The sequence below is a fragment of the Silurus aristotelis genome (genome assembly GCF_946808225.1).
Source record: "Silurus aristotelis genome assembly, chromosome: 19".
Lineage (NCBI taxonomy): Eukaryota > Metazoa > Chordata > Actinopteri > Siluriformes > Siluridae > Silurus > Silurus aristotelis.
The window spans coordinates 2,663,955-2,679,862 of NC_139592.1; the positions used below are offsets into that span (position 1 = coordinate 2,663,955).

Sequence of the window (15,908 nt, forward strand, 5' to 3'; positions counted from 1 at the left end):
TGGGGAAGGGGGCAATTACTTTTTCACATAGGTCCATGCAGATTTGGACAGCTTTTCATGTTTCCCCTGTAATTAATAAAAATACTCATTTTTGAAACTGCATTTTGTATTTGTTCGGGTTGCCTTTGTGTAAAATAATTTGATTGATTTAATTAATTGTTTTAATCTGTATTTGGAAGACGAATACTTTTTCACAACACTATAAATATCAGTGCATGTGTGACTTTAGGCTGCGGGCACAGGTAAGACCACGATGCCCAATGGGAAGCAGTAGCTCAGTGGTTCAGAATGTTGTGAGTCCAAAGCATAAATGAGAAAAGTTGCTCTGGAAAATTGCACCTGCCAAATAGCGTAAATGTAAATATAATATCATGAGGGAGGTGGCAGCTTAGTGGTTATGGCATTGGACTCTAGATTGGAAGGTCACGGGTATAAATCGCAGCACCACCAAGCTGCCGCTGCTGGGCCCTTGAGCAAGGCCCAGGAGTGGCAACTTGGTGGTGCTTTGGACTCACAACATTCTGAACCACTGAGCTTCTGCTTACAATTAATCCTCGAATGCTTAGTTGTAAAACTGCTCTAAAAAAAAGGCATCTGACAAATGTTTTGAGCATAACGTAATGGTGCCATGTTTAATGAACACTGTTTTCCTATGGAAATGTGGATATAAATTTTTTTTTTTTTTTGGGAGAAAACATGGCAAAAAAATTTTTGTCTCTCGTCTTCCATTCTGTCTTTCTTCCTAGCCGGTGGACTTTGAGATGAATCGAGCATTCATGTTGACGGTAGTCGTCAACAATCAGGCTCCGCTGGCTGACGGGATCCAGTCGTCCCTGCAGTACACCGCCGGGGTCACGGTCTCTGTGAGGGACGTCAACGAGGCGCCCATTTTCCCTGAAAACCCCAAAATGGTGCGTTTTGAGGAGGGCGTCCCTGCTGGCACCATCATCACTACACTCACCGCCCGAGACCCTGACACCTTCATGCAGCAGAGCATTCGGTAAGATACTGAAGTGTTCACAGATGCTAGCTAGGACGTCCAGGAAGGCTGCGGTAGCTCAGTGTTGGGACAATCTGCATTGGCCTTTTTGACTGAAAAGGTCACAGGTTCAAATCCCAGTACCACCAAGCTGCAACTGCTGGGCCCTTGAGCAAGGCCCTTAAGCCTCATCTGCTCAGTAGTAAGTCGTTGCCAAAATGCTGTGTATCTAAAAGTGAATCCTGTTTCCAACGATAAACAGAGCACAGAGAAGGTCATAGCTTAGTAGTGAAGGAATTGGACCACAACAAGCTGGGCCCTTGAGCAAGGCCCTTAACCCTTACTTGCTCAGCAATACTTTGCTCTGAATATGAATGTGCCAATTGCCATATATTTTTCTGTCTCCAAAGATTGACAGAGCATAGGGGCGGTCGTAGCTCATTGTTTAAGCTGGGCCCCTGAGCAAGGCCCCTTATACCCATAGCTGCTTAGCTGCATGAATTAGACAAATTAAAGTCGCTCTGCATAAGGACATCTTACCAAACGTCACTATTTTCCGATTTTAATTATTGGAATTCATAGCAGGGGTTAAAGCTGAAGTTTATTTTTCGAGAAATCTTTTTTTTTTCGCAGTCATTGCGGCCAAACCTGTGACGAGCCGCTGTTTGGTGTCGTCTTACTTTAAACGCTGTTATATTTGCTCATAAAAGGCCAATCAATGTGAAGCTGATGACAGCCTGAGTCAATACCTCAGCAGTGTGTGTGTGTGTGTGTGTGTGATAGAAAAGCAATTTAATTTTGCACATGGCACAGATTTCAGTGTTTTCACTGAAATACAAGGCTGCGTCCCTTTTTCCCTTCTGTACACTTTAGCTCAGTGTCCACTCCCTGCCCTCCCTCTTTTCTCGGCTCGTGCTCATTTCTCTTCTGGCTTTCCCTCTTCTCTCTAAGGAAGATCTGGTCTAAACAAATTTACCAGTTAATTTGCCTACTAATGAGAGTAAATTGGGTGTACATCATAATTTAGGAAGATGCTGCAATCACCAGCTGGCCCATTTTTCTCTCTCTCTCTCTCTCTCTCTCTCTCTCTCTCTCTCTCTCTCTCTCTCTCTCTCTCTCTCTCTCTCTCTCTCTATCTCTCTCTCTCTCTCTCTATCTCTCTCTGACTTTCTTATTTGCATATCTCTAAAATAATAGTTTCCTCCAGTTTTCTGCAGCCATCTGGACGAGAACTTTATGGCAACTTGCTTTTCAAACTTGACACAAACATATGTAAATATATAAATATATATATAAACAATCCTCTTATTGCCTCTGAATAGAAGGGCAGACAAGAAATTAGTATTTTTTTAGGGAGGAGTTGAAAGCAAATCACAAACCCATTGAAATATGATGAGAAGACATGATGTTCTTGATGTTAGTGTTAAGATTTTTGACACTAAACACTTTATCAAAAACACTTTGATAGGACTGAAAAGTCTACTGAAATTTTTTTCATTTTTTTCAGACATAATGTTTCCAAAATATGTGTGATATAAAATTAACACCATTTGAACAGTTTGTGGAGTGAAATTCCCATTCCTTCTAAATTAACACACACCCCTTCACCAAAAGTATGTGGACACCTGCCCATCTATCTGTAGAAGCAGACAATTGTATAGAATGTCTCTGTATACTGTAACATTATAATTTTCCATTTGCCAGAATTTAAAATCCCAAGCACTTTTCCAGCACGATGTTACTGTGCACAAAGAAAGTCCATGAAGACATCATTAATCTGTTTCAGTTTAGAGGTACACAAATTCACCGGTTTTGGCGATCGATCGGCAACGATAGTTATTCGCTGAAACTATAAGTTATTGGCAAAAATCCATAACGATAGTTTTTCCGGCTCGCGTTTGTTTTTGTTGAGTAGCTGAAAAGGCCTGGTGTCATTACGAGAGCGGCCTCTAGAGGCAAATCACTGATGCCATGTGCCATTGAGTTTGTGCGCTGCACGGAGAGCACATTGTGCACGTAGTGCACTTTAAATTTTAAAATATGAATTAGATAATTATATTTAATAATTGATATCAAAATATTTCATTTAGTCAATTTTCATGATCCAGTACAGTTTTTTTCTTTTTGTAATAAAGTTCAGTACTGTTTTGTTGTTGCCTTTTTATCCAGAAGCCAATTAAAACATTTCAAAATTGGTTGATTAATCTGTTATCAGGAAGTACGACCCAACCTATCTATGGGTATTTTAAAAAAATCCACTATTTTTGAAATTGTCCTGCACAGAGCCCTGACCTTCTCAACCTTACTGAAAAAATTTAGGATGAACTTTAAGCTCAGCCTTCTCAACCAGCATTAGTGCCTGATCTCACTTGCTGAATAAGCACTAATCCCCACATTTACACTTCGAAAAACCTTGTGGAAAGCCTCTGTGAAAAAGAGGAGCTTATTCTAACAAGAAAACGGGGAATACAGGATCAGGAGATGGTGAGGTGTGCACCAACCTTTTTCCATAAAGCGTAATTGAATCCCCGTCTAAAGATACTGGTTCTTGGAGATGGTTAACCTTTTTTTGAACCATCAAAAATATATGGAAACAAGTCCAAAAAATCATTAGAGATAATTTAAAGAATATTGCACAACCCTAACAAGGTTACCAAAACCTTTCTGGATCTACATGTTACTTATTGATGTTCTTTTTCTTTGTGTAGTTCATATCAATTGGAAACCACTCTCCAGTCTGCTGGCTCCACATGGACAGCCTAAAAATACATGAGAATTACATGGTTCCAAGAACCCTGGAGATTGTTTTTTATATAAACAGCTTGTTACAGTGGTTGGGTTCTACAGTAGGGCACAAAAGTTCATTATATCTTTAACAATAAGGAAACCTATATATCTTCTTCTTCTTCTTTTGGCTGCTCCCATTAGGGGTCGCCACAGCGGATCATCCGTCTCCATACCCCACCTGTCCTCTACATCTGCCTCTTTCAAACCAACTACATGTCTTCCCTCACCACATCCATAAACCTCCTCCTTCCTGGTGGCTCCATCATCAGCATTCTCTTACCGATATACCCCATGTTCCACATCTGCACATTTCCAAACCATCTCAATTAGACTTTTCTCACTTTGTCCACAAAACATCCTTCTGTCCCTCGAATAAACTCGTTTCCAATCCTCTCCGCATCGTCCCAATTAAGAGGAAACCTACTGTATATATAAACATATAAACAGATATTTAGGGTAAACCCTTTGAGTCTAGTTCCTCAAGGGTTCCTTCATCTCAGGGAGGTTTTACCTTCACAACCATCACTTCTGGGTCTCTCTTAAGGGATGAACTTAGAGTAATGAGTTGAGGAATGTTACATTTATATTATACTAGTTGTTTTTTATGTAAAGCTACTTTGTTAAAGGTGCTATACAAATCAAATTGAACTAAAAACCAGTCTGATTTCAGTTGAAAGTGGAAGTCCATAATGAACATTGACTTGAGTTTGGATATTTGTATTACTGCGTACGGTGTAAAACAGGAAATGTCTAAAAGTAAAAAAAAAGTAAAAAGAAAAAAACTCAATATTGCCCTGACAAGCATCATCACATCTGCCTGTAGTGTTTCTAAGTAGCTTATTTGTGTTATTCTAGTGTTCTATCAGTATTTCTGCCTATAAATATAGACCAATCATGACTTATATCATATTTATATACTATGTTGTTAATCAAATCACCCAATTTAAGTCACACTGGTCTTCCTCAATAATGACCATCTATTGTATGTCTCCGGTTATGTGGTCACCAAAGCAGCAAAGTGTCATATTGTATGAAAAATGACAAAACAATGACATAAGGAGCACCTGTGTCACCGAACAACACTGCCGTCGTGCTGCTTGTTAGCGAAGAAGCTGACACAGGAGGAAAAATGGTGTTCAGGAAGTGATTACTAGGGAACTTCAGGCATTTTTCAGGGCCAAATAAGGCCCTTTATTGGATGCAGGAAACTTAAAACTTGGTATATGCAGTATGTACCAGGCAACTTGGTGGTTCAAATTGCAGAATAGGTCATAAAGTTAGTTGGAAACAGGATATTGCAGCCAGACATCGTTCGCTAACTGTGTGCATTTTTTTCCCGAACATTTTGCACATGACTGCTGACAATGGACAAGCGTGCAATAAAATTTGTGCACAAGGGAGAAATATTTATAACCGTCACGAGCCAGACTCAGACGAATGCTTATCCATCAGTCACATGGTCATTGGAAGACATGCAGGATGATTGACCAAGGCGAAGACAAGTTGTAAAGGATGTTACATTTACAATATATTGCCAGAATTTTGCGGACACCCTGCTGTAACATGGTGTGTTTTTTTAGCATCGGATTCCACATTTAGTCCCAATTTGCTCTTATAATTTCCTCCACTCTTTTAGGAAAATATTCCATTACATTTTGGAGTGTGCGTGCGGACATTTGTGTTAATTCAATTCAATTAATTTTTATTTGTATTGCGCTTTTAACAATGAACATTGTCTTAAAGCAGCTTTACACAGATAATGTGGCGATTAAAAGTGAAGATGTTCTTTATAAGCAAGTTTGTCCCTGATGAGCGAGCCGGTGGCGACTGTGGTGAAGGAAAAACTTCCCGAGATGGCATGAGGAAGAAACCTTGAGAGGAACCAGACTCAAGAGGGAACCCATCCTCATCTGGGTTGCACCGAATGTCCATTTATAGCAGATGAATGCTGATTTTGTAGCATTTATAGCAGATGATAAGATGTTGCGGGGTACAGTGATGATGATCAGAAGCAAAAAGTAGAACTCCGGGAATTTCATGGAACCACCCAAGGCGTGGATGAGAAACCGTTAATCAGAAACAGTGGTTTTAGTAAAGTCAGATACTGATGTAGGGGAGGTGAGGAGGTCAGGGGTGCAGTCCGCATTCACAATTCATCCCAAAAATGTTCAGTAAGGATGAGATCAGAGCTCTATAGCAGGCTACTCACTTTGTGCACATTGCCATGCTGGAACAGGTTTGGGTTTCCAAGTTCAAGTGAACGCAAATTGTCCAAATACATTCGATACAGTTGTGTGTCTCCAGCTTTGTGGTAACAGTTTAGAGAAAAACTACATATGGCAGGAAAGGTCAGGTGTCCCAATAGTTTTGTACATATAGTGTACTGTTATGTCTAGGCGAATATATAGCAACGTGGTGAATTACAGATGGGGTACCTCTGGGGTACCTCTGGAGGTCCAATCAGCTTTTCGAATTCAGAAAATATACTGACTTGGAGGAGTCGTGATCATCATCTCCTAAATAAACTCACCAGACTTCATATCTACAAGTTTCTTCTCAATTTCACTAAATTCAAGCCTGTACTTCTACAAGGCTGTAAGCACTCTGGAGAAAAACCTTCTCAAACCTTTTGCCTTTGATCTCGTGTAGAAACCCTGTGACTGATGAAGTACTAATCCCCTGTTTAAATACCACCGCAATTAATGTAAAGCTCCTCCTTTTCCATTTCTACTCCAGTAACAATTACTAAAAGTTCTCACTTCCGAACCAGTGTGGAAAGTCGAAGTAGAAATGTACTGTATGAGAAAAGAGTTTTCTGTAGATACAAACACACAGCGAAGGTACATTTACTCCACACACACACACTTTTGCACTCGCTACAGCTTCTCATTTAACATTCTTTACGCTTTCACTGCACATTAATAATGAACTCCGTGTTTTTTCTAAAATGTGGTTTAGTAAAAAGTAAGATATTACACATTCAGATAAAAAGTTGAGGTCTCCAGAATCCAAAATAAAAAAAAAAATACTCGAAAATGAATAATGATAAAAAAAAAAAACTCAATTAGAGATCCTTAAAAAAAATTGACAGTAACAAAGTAAAACGACTTCCTTATTGTTCACCACCGCAATGTACTTGTTAATTTACAATTAGGTTCAAATGTGTAGTTTAAATTCATTCAAACGTAATAAATAAAAAAAACATCAAACATATTGTTTGATGTGGAACCATGTGATTTTTGTTTGTGGTGTGATTTTATATATATATATATATATACCACTGGTAATGAGCTGTCAGCTTGCTTTAGCCTCCCATGTCTACTTTTTCAACAAAATCTTTAAAATCTTCATCACAGCTCGGTGCAGGACGAAGTGGATCGTGTCCATACACTCTTCATCCTGACAATTAACTCCGGACATGCTTTCCGACGCTGTATGTGACTTTCTCCTCAAAATGCACTCTAATTAGCTCTTCGGCACTGCTGTCCAAGCTTTCTAATGTTCACACGGCTGTCCTGTCCACACACACATATACACATTTTTACCTTTTGCTAGTTCCATGTCCCAAAAGTGACACTGCAGCCAAAATAATGTCCTTCGCTAACAGCTCATCAGCGATCCTGTCACTGAGTGCCTTCTAAACATGACCCGAGTGCCAGCGCGTTCCTTATCTCTGGCTGTCGGTTTCTTTTTTTTTTTTTTTCAATAGCAGTCGCCGCAAATCTTGTGCACAGCTGCAAATTAATTAACACAAGTGGTGCTTCAAAGGAGCGACGGAGATTAAGATCGGTTGTTGGGCCGCCATTAATCTGGTCGTCATTCTCGCTGTTTAATATGCAAAAAATCTCGCCTGCTGGAATTCGCGGAATCGCTGAAGGCTGTTATTGATGCTAACGCGACGTGTAGGGGGTTTTATGGAATTTGCTTTAAGTGCTGCTTTGGGATGTTAATTAAAACGCTGCATGAAAAGTCGTATAAAGCGTACCCTGCTTAGCCCGTTGTAAAGTTAGGATTGTTCTGATCCTGTCACAACTGTAAGCATCAATTTACACAAGTCCCTTCTGATTTCTAACGCATTGCTCTTTCATAAAACAGGTCTTCGTAGTGCAACAAAAAAAAAAGAAATATAATCAAACTTGATTTTCTGGTGAATTTTAACACCGCTATTATTTGTGTTTGTATTTGTATTTTGCAGATATTTAAAGCTCTCGGATCCTGCGAACTGGCTGTCCATCAACTCGTCAAATGGTCAGATCACCACAGTGGCTGTGCTGGACCGAGAATCTGTCTACGTCAAGAAGAACATCTACGAGGCCACGTTCCTCGCTGCTGACACCGGTGAGCTTTCTGAGTAGCAAAACATCCTCCTGACCTCCAGGTTCCCACCTGGTTGTCCACCCTACTTTCCATTTTTAATGTCTGCCTGACTTCCCACCTTTATATCTTCCTGTCTTTGTCCATCTTTTTTTTCTTTCTATCTGTCTCTTTGTCTGTCTCTTTTTTTTGTATATCTGTCAGTATGTTTATCTGTCCATTTTTTCCAATTTTCCAACTTTATGTCTGTCTGCCATTCCCGTCTCTGTCTGTCACTATGTCTGTCTCTTTATTTGTCTATCTCTTTGTCCATCTGACAATTTTTTCAGACTTTACTTCTGTATATCTATCTGGCTGCCTTCCCGCTCTTGTCTTTTTGTCTTAGTCCATACTTCTCTCTGCCTGCCCGTCTATGTGTCTCTCTGTCCCTAAGTGCATTCGTCTGTCTGTCCAATTTTAGTGTAATTGTCTGTCTGTCCCTGTACATCTCTCTGTCCAAGTTCTTTTAACTCTCAGTCAATTAAGATTAGGTTTTAAATCTGCACAACCCCTTTCCCAGAGAGTCTTGGAAGAAAAACCGTACATTAATGATGCTCTCCGTTCACTTTTCATGCTTGCCATTTGCACAGGGATGGAGTCAGGGTTCTCTCTCTCTCTCTCTCTCTCTCTCTCTCTCTCTCTCTCTCTCTCTCTCTTCTCTCTCTGCATAATAAGTCTTTCTGTGGTTGTTTTTCTTTCCCAAACAAACCCACGCTTAGCCAAGCAAAACCCCAATCACAGCTAACTCTCTCTCACTCACACACACACACACACACACACACACACACACACACACACACACACACACACACACACACACACACACACACACAAGCTCATCCCCCCTGTGTGTTATCAGACTCGTCCAGCTCAGTGTTTACTCGAACTCAGAGCTGCTTTTCATCCATGACTGACATGGCTAGCTCCCGTGATGTGCTTTACGTTCCCTCACTCTTCTTCTCCTTTTTTTTCTTCTTCTTTTTCATTTTTTTTTTTTTTAGCAGAGGAGTGGAAACAGGGATTAAAGGCATTGCTGCAACCAGTAGATACTTTACCTTCTGTTTATCATTTCATTCTCTCTGTCTTTTTTAAATAATGACTTTGTCACAGATTTTTCTGATTATATCGGGGTATTTGGTTTCTACACTTTTAGATAAACAGGGTTTATGAAGATGACTGGGTAAGGCATTTAAAACAAGCAAATCAATTGAGAACTGAATATTATATGGATTAAAATGCAGAAAATAATAATAATAAATACGCCTCAGGGAATCTGGCTGTAAACAATTCCACTGGGGGTGAAAACTCATAGGTCTGATGAGTCATAGTGCCATCTGGGGGGCAAACTACAGTCTAATTGTTTACAGTGGTATTGGTGGAGGAAACTAATATCTAATTCGTTCCTCATTGTTTAGGCATGCATTAGGGGGAGTCTACAGTCTGACTAGTTTTAAGGTCATTGTGGATGAGCTCAAATTGGGTACAGTGCTATGCAGAAACTACAATCAGATTGGATTCATTGGTATTAGTGGTAAAAAAAAAAACTCTTGGCAGATTGGATTTAGAGCTATTAAAACTACGAACTATGGTTAGATTGGATTTGGTGGTATTAGAACAGAAACTTTAGTCAGATTGGATTCAGTGGTTTTGGGGTAAAAACTACAGTCAGATTTGATTCATTGTATTGGACTAAGAAGTACATTCAGATTGGATTCATTGGTATGAGGCATAAAAACTATAGTCAGAATGGATTTAGTGGTTTTAGTGGTAAAACCTATAGTCAGATTGGATTCAGTAATTTTAGTGGTAAAAAGTATAGTCAGATTGGATTCAGTGGTATTAGGGGTATAAACTACAGGCAGTTCGGATTCTGAGCTATTAAAACTGGGAACTACAGTCAGATTTGATTCATTGTATTGGACCAATAACTAAATTCAGATTGGATTTAGTGGTAATAGGGGCAGGAACTACAGTCAGATTGAAATTGGTGCTATTGGGGCAAGAACTGCAGTTAGATTGGATACAGTGGTATTAATGCAGGAACTACAGTCAGGGTAGATTCGGTTGTAATATCAGCAAAAACTACGGTCACATTGGATTTAGCGGTATTGAAGCAGAAACTACATTTGGGTTACAGATTGGATTTAATGGTATTAGAGCATAAACTATATTCAGATTGGATTCAGTGGTATTAGGGGCAAGAACTACAGTTAAAATGAAATCAGTTGTATTGTACCAGGACGTACAGTCAGATTGGATTTCGGTGGTATTAGGGGCAAGAACTACAGTTAGATTGAATACAATTGTATTAAACACAACTGTGTTTTCGTTGTCACTTTCCGAAGTATTGTTTGTTGTATATCGTCTGCTCATAACAGCTTTTGTTTCCTGTTTTTTTTTCTCTTTGTTTTCCTTATTCTCGTTTTCGTTCTCGTTTTCGCTGAGCTGTAGATGCATTGTTTGCTAATTGCCTAGCCGTTGCCTGTTTCTTGTTTCTTGTGCGTGCCGATTTGGACCTGCCTGCCTGATTATATTAATAAACCGTTTTTATATTGGAATTGCATTTGTCTATATTATATTATATGACACACATTGGTTACAGTTCCAATGATGGCAGGGGCAACAGTCATATTGGGTACAGTTGGCATTAAGAAACAAACTGCAGTCCGAGTGGTTATAGGAATGCTGCATGATGGCAAGTACAGTCCAAACGTTTACAGTGACATTGGAGGTGAAAGCCACTAGGAAATCGGTTACACAGGTGTTGTACTGGAACAGATGATATTCAAATGGAGCCGAGCACAATTTTAAATCAAGTCAAAAACCTATTTAATTGTCCTTTCAACCATATATAGCTAACACAGTACACAGTGAAATAAGATGTTTCTCCAGAATCTCGGTGCTACATCACCCAACATAGAGCGACATAACCGAACACAGAGTTAAGGACTAAAGTGAGTGTTCTCGCCACATAAAGTGCATCCTGAGTGCAAACAGACAGCACAAGACAGTGTGAATACAATTTTCACCTAGAATCTCATTATAAAAAGTAATTGTAATGTTAACTGACTTTATTGGACCACCAATAATTTGCTACAGCGTTAGTACACAGGGAGAGGGAGCGACAGTCGACGCTAGTGTGTAACCAATCCATTCGTTTCTTCCCTGCTTTCTCATCTCCATCAGAAATGCAAAATTCAGCCTCAAGCTCACATGCTGTGGTGGGAACAGAAATGACACACTCCTCCTCCTGCGAATGCCACAGGAGGAAAATCCTGAAATTCACTCGCGGTGCAGAGACAGCAAAAGAGTAAAAGTCACAGTCAGGAGGGTGAGAGAAGCTGGAGAAATGTGTGTTCTATAGGTTTCTGACCAAATAAAGTCAGCTCTTGCAATATATATATATATATATATATATATATATATAAACGCTCCACGTCCACACTATTGTTTTCAATCGTTTTCCAAAAGTCGCTCATCCACACTGAAACGTCTGAAATGCTTTTGTCCCTGTACTGCACATAAGCAAATTGTGGACAAAAGGCAAAATCTGCGGCAAAAAACTTGTGGACGGAAGGCAAAAACTGAGAAAAAAATGTGTTTTAAAAACGAAAACATATTAACGTGGAAATGCCCTAAACCAGGGTCCGCCTGCTAAATCTGAATCAAAACGTAATCGATCGTGTGAGTTCTTTTGCTTTAAAGTTTGAAGTTTGTTTGAACCGAAACGTAGGTAAAAAAAAAAAAAATTACTTTGAAATTCGATGATTGACAGTTTCAGTGTGTACATTTGGGTGACGGTTGATCGCAGTAAATCCCTGAATAAGTGACATTAAATACAACAGAACATAAAGAACACAGAGTCTGTTTTACTGTAAATACTGTATTTAAAGAATTTTGATCATTATTATTATTCAGAGTCTATTGTATTCATTGCAGGCATCTACAGTCGGTATGTCCTTGTAAACTGCATACTGTAGGGTGAGTTTGGTTCCCTTTCTGCAGTTCTTGAGTCGCTCTTGGGTTGATTCAGGGGCCTTCAGCAAGACTTTAGCAAACAAAGTATGTGTGAAAGCTACATATGTGAGAGCAACCTAAGACAATAATAGTGTGTGTTTGTGTGTCTCCACTTCCAGCTTTGCCCACGCTCCAGTTTTGTCTCTTCAATTTCGCCTGCCCAATTTTCGAGATCTCAGTCTCAGTCAGAAGGCCAGATTTTAGCATTATCAACTGTGTGTCTGTGTGTGTAAGTGTGTGTGTCCACTAATGGAGACAGATGTCTAAAAGGGTTTGGTTAATTCCACACTGGCAGCCGATAATAGCAGCCTCACTGGACACTCTGACACAGAAACAACTGCTACACCCACACACAGACTCTTCTCGCCCTGCTGTCTCTCCATTTTTCTTGTTTTTTTATTCCATCCTTCTGTCTTCTCAACTTCCCCTCCTGTTCCTAAAGTGTTTACACCTTAGAATGCAACTTTTGCTGAGTTTTCTGGAAAAAAAACTGCACAACACAACCCCGTATGGATGGTGTGAGTCCGCCCTGGGGGTCGATCCCGACCACCAGAGGTCTCACTCGCCTGAATACTGAGCAGCACGAAAGTAATTGATTTTATTTGCCGTTTTTCAAGACTGGGAAGCGGGACTAAAACGATTAGTTCGTCAAAGAACAGGAGGTGTTTCGGGGTGGGAAATGTCTCATGGGAGCACTCGGAGAAGTAAAGCTACCGAACTTGACTTTCTCATTTACTTTTACTTTTCCTCTCTCAGGGTTTTTGGGTGGATCTTTAAAATTTTCGGTTAATAAGCAAATTGAAGATTTAACACACACCTTCCCAACAACATAAGCACCAGAGGTCAAATTGTCAATATACAGTTTCCATATACAGTCTTTATTTTAGTGTGTAGAGGGAAAGAAAAACTCGCCTGCCAATCTGAATACAACATAAATGGCCAAGCAGCACCTGTAAATGATTTGATTACCCCAGCAACTTATAAAATCTGCCTCCTGAGTAGGCGTAATAACTGCAAGCTTTACTCACCTGGCATTCAACAAATCTGTTTTAACACGCTATTTGGACAGCATTAGCTTTCTATGGGTTGCTGGGGAAATTCTGCTATTCATAGGTACCAGCCAGGGATTTTACTTCCACCCAGACTGGCAGTGTCAGTGGTTTTTCTCTGTTATCCACCCCTGAGAAACTTCCTGGCCAAAATACATACATTTTTAAACACATACAGCAAATGATAAACAAAACCCAGTATCTTTCCTCCTGTTTAAATTGACCACTAAGGGAACTGATGGTACTGTAAGTCCCAAACCGGAGCAAAAGAGGCACAAAATGTGAAGTTGCTGATATGCTTAGGAGAGTCTTTAAAACTTTATTTCGGCTTCTCCCATTAGGGGTCGCCACATGTTTTTAAGCTGGATGCCCTTCCTAACGCAACCCTCCCCGTTTATCTGGGCTTGGGACCGGCACTGAGAGTGCACTGGCTTGTGCAACCCTAATGGCTGGGGTTCGATCCCCTGACCGGGGTATCATCCTAACCACTAGACCACCAGGGAACCTAAATGAAAGTCTTTAATTGTCTAAAATGTATGTTTTTTGCTAGATGTTTCTAGATCCTCTTATTATCAGCATCAAAAATGGTAATAATAGCTAAAGCTGATGAGCACAATGTGAATTATGGGGCTGGGGGATGAATTCTGAATGTTGAATTTGGTGCTTGTCTGTAGTTTGGTATCTAGTAAAACATTATATGGACACTATATTGACAAAAGTATTGAGACACCAGACCATATTTGGTTGTTCCACAAAAAGTCAGAGGCACACAATTGTTCTGGACGTCTTTGGATGCTCTAGCATGAAAATTTACCTGAACTAGGAGACCCAAACCTGCTCCACCATGACAATTTCCCCATGAAGACCTACTTTGCATGGGTTGGAGAGGAAGATCTCCTGCTATTGACCTACAGTATAAACTCTTTTGAGATGAATGTGAACGTTGACTGCACCCCAAGAACCTCCTCACCAACATCAGTACCTGACGTTACTAACAGCCTTGTGGCTGAATGAATCTCCACAAATCTTTACAAAATCTTGTGGAATGTCTTCTGAGAAGGGTGGAGTTTTTTATAATCATAAATTGTGACTTATTGTGGAATCGGATGTTCAAAAATAACATATGAATCTTCTGGTCTGGTGTCCACAAGCTTTTGTCCATATATTTTAAACACACTTTATTACACATACTTTATTATTATTAAATAAAACATGTAGGCAGTTGACACCTAGTCTAAACTAGTCTATCCTCTGGTAGATAAATTCCTGCATGTGTATGTGTGTGTGTGTGTGTGTGTGTATCCTCAGTGATGTGATTAGTCTTGTGTTTCTTATTATTTTTTTGTTTTTTCCATTTCTCAGGCTCTCCTTCTGCCAGTAGCACAGGAACGCTGCAGATATTTCTCATAGATGTGAACGATAACGCTCCATCACTCGTCCCTCACGATGCTCAGATCTGCGAAAGATCCCACATGAACTCGGTCAACATCACAGCAGTGGATGCCGACACCGATCCCAATGTCGGCCCCTTCGTCTTCGAGTTGCCTCTTTATCCCTCCATCATTCGCCGCAACTGGACTGTTTCTCGAATCAGCGGTGAGACATGCTCGAACCTTCTGGAAAATTCTGTGCCAAATCTCGAATGCTTAATCTTAAAGCTAATACTTTTGAGTACAGAAGTAAAGAAGTGGTTAAGGCTCTAAGTTATTTGATTGTATAGTTGTGAATTCAACCTCATGAATGAATTTCACTGCACTGTAAAGTATATGTGACAAGTAAAAAAACAAATTCAAGTCCTACAAATTCCAAACTCAAGACTAACTAAAACCTCAAATAATTGCCAATCCCTGAAAATTTTAAACTAATCTAAACCAAACTCAATCCTCAAACCCAAGCCCTAAACCTGAGCACCTAAACCTGATGCTTTTAATGATCGACAACTATTTTGGCAGAAAAAGTATAAAATATGATATGAATTTACAACTTTATACAGTTTTATGCAGTTTTTTTAGTTTTGTACTTAACTCTGTTAATTACCCATAAACTCCTCATCTGTACTCACCGTACTCTAATCCTCTAATCCCAACTCTAAATTAATTTCTAATGGAATTCCATCCCGTCTGTAGGAGACTATGCTCGTCTGAGCCTGAGGATCCAGTTCTTGGAGTCGGGTGTGTATGAAGTTCCCATTTCTGTATCGGATTCGGGAAACCCTCCACTCTCCAATCGCTCAGTCATTAAGGTGAAGGTGTGTCCGTGTGACGAACATGGTGACTGCACTGCCCTCGGTGCCGTAGCAGCGGCGGGCTTGGGCACCGGCGCCATCATCGCCATCCTGATCTGCATCATCATCCTTCTTAGTGAGTAACTCTAAAAAGTTTTTCTGATTCAGGTGATATTGGTTAAAAGAAATTTTAGAAAATGTATACAATTTAATATCATTTATTTACCCAGAGATTGTTGTAGCTAGAATAATGGCACTTCTATACCATGTTACGGTTATCGTCAAGTTTGAAGTTTTTGCTTATGCATAGCCAGAATCCAGTGCGAATGATTTCCCTTGTCACAGTCTCTATCATGAGCTGATGAGCAAAAAAACCCAAAAAAAATTCAAACCCAATTTTTTACTGACGGCTTTTGACTCCACTGATGGTCTCACCTTTCTTATATGATTCATGAAACTGACTCACACAGTGCAAGCATCTCATCTATCTTGAATGTGC

At 39.9% G+C, this 15,908-nt stretch overlaps 1 protein-coding gene across 3 annotated transcripts in view; it reads left to right on the plus strand.

The window, feature by feature from the left end:
• LOC310714857 (cadherin-4-like) overlaps positions 1-15,908 on the plus strand; it is a 346,409-nt gene that overhangs the window by 321,706 nt on the left and 8,795 nt on the right. For all 3 annotated transcript variants that reach the window (XM_083520863.1, XM_083520864.1, XM_083520865.1), the window contains 4 exons: positions 747-1,000; positions 7,962-8,104; positions 14,548-14,781; positions 15,312-15,545. In XM_083520863.1, coding sequence (XP_083376989.1) covers positions 747-1,000; positions 7,962-8,104; positions 14,548-14,781; positions 15,312-15,545 — 865 coding nt within the window. The remainder of the gene's footprint in view (positions 1-746; positions 1,001-7,961; positions 8,105-14,547; positions 14,782-15,311; positions 15,546-15,908) is intronic.